General features: G+C 44.4%; 1 protein-coding gene across 1 annotated transcript; it reads right to left on the bottom strand.

Moving 5' to 3' along the window:
- Nucleotides 1-335: 335 nt before the first annotated feature.
- On the bottom strand, nucleotides 336-7,293 carry LOC137145118 (cytochrome P450 2D16-like; the record flags this gene model as incomplete). The annotated part of the gene is made up of 4 exons (XM_067535739.1): nucleotides 336-735; nucleotides 3,600-3,741; nucleotides 4,595-4,782; nucleotides 7,254-7,293. Coding segments are annotated over 4 exons (549 nt in total), but the record flags the coding sequence as incomplete, so codon positions are not given.
- Nucleotides 7,294-7,300: the final 7 nt, after the last annotated feature.

Raw genomic sequence — 7,300 nt, 5'->3', positions numbered from 1 at the left:
CACCCTGAGCCCCGCCCACGGGGCTGGCCTGAGCGGCCTGGCGTTGATGCTCACGCCCCCCCAGACGTTCTTGTGCATGCCCCACAGTTTGACAATCTCTGGTAGAGAACCTTTTTCTTGTACCATATTAACTAACCTCACTGACATTGGTTATTTCATTTCTTGAGTATATTTCATAATGAAATAGCGAACCAAAGTGTGGTCCAGAAATTGACTACACAATTTATCAACGCTCTTCTGTTTGTGAGTTGTCCAAGAACCGACAGTGATTTTCTTGGATTCGTTATGCATAATTATTTGCTTATTACTTTGTGAATACATTCCTGGTCAGTGGATCCTTCACAAGCAGTTTGTTGTGTACAATTGATATAAAAAAGCTCACTCTTTGACTGGACACACAGGTCACATGATACATCTCTGATCACTGATTCAGTGGGCTAAACTGACGCCAACATGAAAGCTGGAAGTAAGAAAAGGATAAGGGGTACAAGGTGGACATTCACAAAGACACACGCCTGCCAGATGGCTCCTCCCGTGTTTTGTGGGGTGCTGCAGCCTAGCGGGGAACAGCACAGATCTTGTAGGGATGAGGCTGCAATGTACTCCACATAATAGCCTCGGTGTTGATTTCCTTCACTCCCTCTGGTAGCCTGAACGTGAACGCCCGCATCAAGTTGGAGAAGAAGAGGAAGAGCTCAGTCCTTGCCAGCAGCTCCCCCAAACACACACGGTGCCCTGCAAGAGCAGAGAGACAGTAACTGAGGGGGGGAAATGTGAGGGTTTCTCCATTTGAAAATGACTTACAATTGGATTGACGGTATTCTCATTTTTGTGTATTGGATCCGGTCAAAGCTGGCAAAATCCTACTCCTCACGGAGGGAAGAAAAATACCATCTGTTTAAAGTGAAGTCACTTGGTACTTCTGAAGTTATCAAGGTGTGAGGATAGGTCTGTGTACATGCAGCACAATATATTCTGTCCTCTGACGCTGAAACAGCTCTCGTGTAACCATGTAGGAACAGGCAAGAAGGTCACTTTCCACATTCCTGCTGCTGAATGATCAAGGAGCATTTTTATTGCCTTCTGATTTCTAAATACAATAGAATTATGCTAATTTGCACTAATGATTGGGAGAGCCAATGCACATCAATTACTTCTGCAAATTAGTAAGTGAACAAACAATTAAAAACCATTACAAAACATATCTTCCTTTATTTTGAAAATTCTCATTTTAGTAAAAACGTAAGAATGGCCAATCTGGGTCAGACCAATGGTCCATCGAGCCCAGTATCCTGTCTTCCAACAGTGGTCAGTGCCAGGTGCTTTAGAGGGAATGAACAGATCAGGGCAATTATCAAGTAATCCCCTGTCATCCAGTCCCAACTTCTGGCAGTCAGAGGTTTAGGGACACCCAGAACATGGGGTTGCTGACCATCTTGGCTAATAGCCATTGATGGACCTATACTCCACAAATTATCGAATTCTTTTTTAACCCAGTTATACTTTTGGCCTTCACAACATCTACTGGCAATGAGTTCCATGGGTTGACTCTGCTTTGTGTGACAAAGTACTTCCTTTTGTTTGTTTTAAACTTGCTGCCTATTAATTTCATTGGGTGACCCTGGTTTCTTCTGTTAAATGAATAGGTAACTAACACTTCCCTATTCACTTTCTCCATACCATTCATGATTTTACAGATCACTATCATATTCCCCTTTGAATGCCTCTTTTCGAAACTAAATAGTCCCAGTCTTTTTACTCTTTCCTCCTAGGGAAACTGCTCCATACCCCTAATCATTTTTTCTGCTTCTGGACTCATGGACTCAACCGACCACCACAACGGACGCGGCGAGGGACACACCAACGGATGCGGCGAGGGACACACCACTTTCTATTGACTTATTTACTCTATTTGTTAAAACACCCCCAATGTAACCCACATACTTAGTAATGTTTCCCCATTCCGTTATATCCCCTTGTATCTCTTAGCGCCCACACCATCACCCCCCATCCAGAATACCGCAGCTTATCCCTTGTTGTTCTCCCCTGACTCCCAATCACACCCTGTGCTCCCCGATAACCTGCATACTATCCCTGGATGTTTTATAACTTTGTCTCTTTAACTTTATGGGTTACTTTTTTATTTTGTAAACATTCACTGTAATAAAACTTTTATATCTTTTTAGAGATGGGGCGACCAGAACTGCACACAGTATTTGAAGTGTGGGAGTACCGTGGATTTATATAGTGTCATTATGATATTTTCTGTCTTATTATCTATCGCTTTCCTAATGGTTCCTAACATTCTGTTAGCTTTTTTTGCCTGCCGCTGCGTATTGAGTGGATGTTTTCAGAGAACTATCCACAATGACTCCAAGATCTCTTTCTTGTGTAGTAACAAATAATTTAGAACCCATCATTTTGTATGTATTTACTACGCAGTGAGTGCCATTAAAATATCAATGTTTGCATTTTAAGTGGTATTGTGACCACCCCCAGGAGCTGTGCAAACAAGTCAGATATAGACTCCTTGTTTTATTGTATAAGTGAGACAGAGGTAGATATGCTTCCTTCACTGTTATGATAATGGTATAGTACTGGTTAGTATAGCATAAATGGACTCCATCTTGTTAGTTTCTTGAAGTAAAATCTTTCCTGAACCTTGTACTATTGAACCTAAAAATACCTTGATGAATTCTCTGTGTGTGTGTGCGCGTGCGTGCGTGCGTGCACGCACGCAGGGCATAAAAAGACACCAACCTAAACTGTTCTAACAACAGAAAGAGGATAAAGACACCAACTGCCATCCTAACCCTGAAGGCCGAAGAATACCTATCAACGACTCTACAGTGCAAATAAACGACCCCAAAGTACAGAAGGATCCACCCTGGGAACAAACAAAGCACAGAAATAAGAGACCAGTCCTGCTTGCAATTAGCTGGTGATTAACAACCACACTGAACCTGGAGGCAGCATGACACAGCCAGGCCACAGACTGACATGAGAGGCAGCAAGTATCAAAGACGGGGTAAAAACATGGAACTTTTGGGTCTCGTCCTGCAATTGTCATCTGGAGCATGGGATTATTGCGACCGACAGGGGCCCGGCTCCCTCCTCATGCCCAGTCTAGCTGGCCACTAGGCTGGTTTGAGCAACGCATGAAAGGACTGGTCATTATATCTCACCAGCTTGCAGAATTTCCTGGGTGTGAATGTGTGTGTGACTGCTTTTTGATATTCTGACATGTACAATAAACGCGGTGTATTGCCTTGTCTCCCTGAATAAGATCCTGCGAGTCTTTTCTTTTACAAGTATAACAGTATCTCATATGCTATAAAGTGAAATTTAGTAGCAAATGCTGACAATGTAATGGTGACCAGCGTACAATATTCATTTTGCAAAAGCAATGAAGTTCTAATAATCCGAGAGCCCACCGCAGCATTCTGTCATTAAATCTTTGCTGGAAAGTGGAGTGACTTTGCCATTCTTAGTGTAAATGATAAAGTATGAAGGTTGGAAGGTTCCACTACTAATCCATTAATTCACCACTCACAATCTAACCCACTGAGAAGCTTTTACCTGGCTGTCAGTGCTCTTACCTGCTGAGAATGGTAAGAAAGCATCTTTGTTCACAAAATTTCCATCCTTGTCCAGGAAGTGATTTGGGTTGAACTGTCGAGGTGTCTCCCATTGCTCAGGGTCAAGCAAGGCAGAGGTCAGATTTGGGATAATAATGGTGCCCTGCAGAGGAACATTTGACTCAGGTCTGTGTCTCTGCATCAGACATCTGGGCAAGGACAGTTTTCATTTTTCATTTGGTGTCACGTGTGGAAGGTCACCTAGAGAAAAACCTATGTCGACCTATGGGAGCGTGTTGGACGATACTTTTCTATTCGTCCTTCTGAATCAGATGACAGCAGTCATGTTGCTGGAAACACCAGCAACATGGAGCCCAGTGCAAAACTCTTAGACCCAAAAGTCTTCTATTGACTCCTCAATGGACACAAAAAGAGTAATGTTTAATATTTTTAAATAATTGCTTTACATTTACCAAGTGACATTTTTCTTATGTTAAAATGGCAAAGACATGTAGAGTTCAGTGGGCTGATACAGAATGTGAAAACAGGGGCGTTCAGTGTGAGATTTAAACATTATAAATGGAGAAGAAGAGACAGAGGGTCCAACCCGCCTTTCTGACCAAGATATACACCATGTAGCTTGTAGCAGAGGGAATTTAAAGGTGCCTTTAAGGCATCTTTGAGCTTCCCCTATTCTTGGCTCCACCCATAGTGTAAATGTTGCCAAGGCCCATAAAGGGGCATACTGGCAGGTGAAAATAGCCAGATCACAGCAGGCTTCAAGAGGGGTGGCACCCAGCTCTTCACTGATTCTGGGCTGTCTGAGGAACTCCCTAAAATCCAGGATATTTCCGAGGAGCCTCATCTATCAGCTTTGTTATTTCGACATTGGAAGAAAGTGAGGGCGCTGCACAGCAAAAGAGAATGGGGTCCCCTGTATATGTGGAAACACCAAATAGTTGGATTCCTAGTACATTGGGGAGGAGGGGCTATAAAGCTAGAGAATGGCTCTGTACCTTTTCAATGGGAAATCCTTGCAGCACTGTGCCTCTTATACATTCTCTAGGAACTCCCACTGCAACAATGCTGCTGTAGCGCTGGATCTCGTGAATCACGGCGTTGGTGTAGGGCAATTTCTTCCGATCCTCGTAGCAGATTAATTGGGAGGGACCCAGCACAGCGTCCAGCTCCTTTTGGACTTTCTCTGAAGAGACACAGTAAGGACACGTATTTTGGACTGTATGCAAGTGCACATTCTTTTCCCTGCTGGAATCTTATTTGAATTTCTCCTTTATTGCTGGTGAGTGGGTAAAGCCCTGACAGCCGGAAAAGAGTAGCAAATAACTGCTGCCACTCAGGACCTGGGAGAGATGATTGGCATGTTCCAGAGAGATCCAAACAACAGACGGCTGAAACTCAGATGTCAGGGCCAAATTCAGCCCTGATGCAGAGCTTTCCCTTTGTTTTCTCTGATAGTAAGACGGACAGGGGGCAGCAGCCTCGGTAAACACTCATGGTGTCTGCTTTGGATGCAGCCAGCAGCAAGCCGCTGCTCAGGGAAAGCTTGCTCTAGCTTCATTTCACAGATTAGACTCCTGTTTCTATGATGGCCAGTGCCTGTCCAATACAGGTTACTTCAGGTCCTCAGACAACAACAGAGTTTGATCCGAGGGGGGATCTGCAGTGAGTATGGCCTAGTAGTACAGTATGCCAGTGGTACAGTATACCTAGTAGTACAGTATGCCAGTGGTACAGTATACCTAGTAGTACAGTATACCAGTGGTTCCCAACCTTTTCTCTGCCGTGGCACAGCTTGATACCTTTAATTTTTTAGAGGCACACCACCGCATAGTTTCCAAATGAACTCATGAATATTCATGAGCCAATCCAGAACTCTTCAAGTAGTTTTTCAAACCATTCCCTGGCACACCTGCTCAGGCCTGAGGGCGCCCCCGGTTGGAAACACTGCACAATACAGCAATCAAGGGTTATTGCAGAGTAAACAGGAGACCTCTAGTGATAGCAGAATGCAATGACACTCAGGTTCCAGCAAGTGAAAAGGCATCACTGGAAGAAGAAAGGAATAGCTGAATGTCTGCCAAAGGGTTTTGGACAATGCAACCTGTGATGTTCCTGTCTGTAAATGAAAGACGACAGGGCTTCATAGTGATGCCCTTTGGTTTGAGCCGTTAGCCAATATTCAGGGCCTAGCAGGGTGGTTTCCGTTAAGAGGAGAAATTGATTATACAAATATGGTATTTCTTCGGTGCGATCCTGTGTATTTGCCAAGAATGTTCACAAAGTCCTGTTTCCCTGAACACAGAAGGCTCAAACCGGAGGCAGTTTTCCTTGATCACAATTTCCAAAGTTGCCTTCCCAGCCAGCACTCTGAGCAAAAGACACTCTCTCATGGCATCCACTCAAGGCCATGCTTTTAATACTGCTCTCTGGCTATCTCCTAGATTTTCTCACTGCTTTCTACTTCTGAAAAACATCTACTCCTGGCAAGCCAATCAATGCACCAGCCTCTGCATTTTCCATCAGTTCCCAGGAATCCCCTCTTATTCTCCCAGAGTTAATTCTTGCTCAGCCCTTCCATGTGACCAGTGCTTTGGGCAGCAACTTCTAGTTTCAGCTATCTGACTCCATAAAGCAGCTTAATGTGCTTCTTTCATTTAGCCAGAAGGAAGGGCAGCTGGCACACCCATGAACCTCAGCACAGTCTGTGATTGTCTAGAGGTCAAAGCCACACTTGCTGGCAGCTACCAACGCCCTTTAGCATAACACAGTGTGTATGAAATGCAATTTGGTTTCCATCCTAAGACGGAAGGGACTGAGGGAATAGTTGAGACACACTATGGAAGCACCATCTTCATGTGCTGTAAGGGACAAAAGAGTTTAGTGGATGAAAAGTCCTGCCTTTGCACAATCACAAACACAATTTTACCTGCTAACAACTCTGAAAGCACCTCCCTAGCCAAAGCCACCTTCCTCACTGAGGACCAGGACTACAATAGCATGCACCAGTCTCCACTCCAGAGTTACCCTGTTCCTCACAGCAGCCCCAAACACTAGGACTTGGAGTCTAGAGGGATCCTTGAGAGTTCAAGATGGTGTTGAAAGGTGCCCTGGGAAGGAGGCAGCCGATATATATAGCTCCCTTCCCTCACAACAGAGAGAGATGGTGAAAGTCTGACATTCTCTTCATAAGGACCATGCGAGAACCCTTGTACAGAGTCAGATGGCTGGAGAAGGAAACCCAAGGAGGGAAAAATTGTTTCGATGCTTGCAACCCAAGGAAAGACCGAGAAGAAAAAACCCCAAGTGTGTGAAGTTTGTTTGCTTTGAGACTTTGTGATTTATTTGGAACTTTTGTGTTGATCTGACTGGAGCATCAGGATCCTGAGGAAAGTGAAACAGTTTGGCTTCAGACCCAGACACGAACTGTGTAAAACCCTATATAACTAAGAGGTCAGAAATAATAAAAAAAGGGCTGGTTCAAGGTTCAGACCAAGCATCTGTTTTATTTTCCAGGGACCCATCTTGGAGCTTCAGCCACCAACTGTCAATTTTAGACTTACAGTCATCTAATAAAATTGTGCAGAACGGGCTACTTTCTACATAAATGCGCCAACTTCTCTATGGCGAATCTACCTTCCCCAGCCCGCCACTCACCTTGGACGTCTGGGTGAGCCACCATATCAAGCACTGTCCAGCGCAGG

This window comes from Emydura macquarii, unplaced genomic scaffold (genome assembly GCF_026122565.2).
Source record: "Emydura macquarii macquarii isolate MOO-44397 ecotype Brisbane River unplaced genomic scaffold, CSIRO-AGI_Emac_v2 contig_382, whole genome shotgun sequence".
Lineage (NCBI taxonomy): Eukaryota > Metazoa > Chordata > Testudines > Chelidae > Emydura > Emydura macquarii.
The sequence above is the reverse complement of the archived record's forward strand: the minus strand, read 5'-3'. Positions and strand labels throughout refer to the sequence as shown.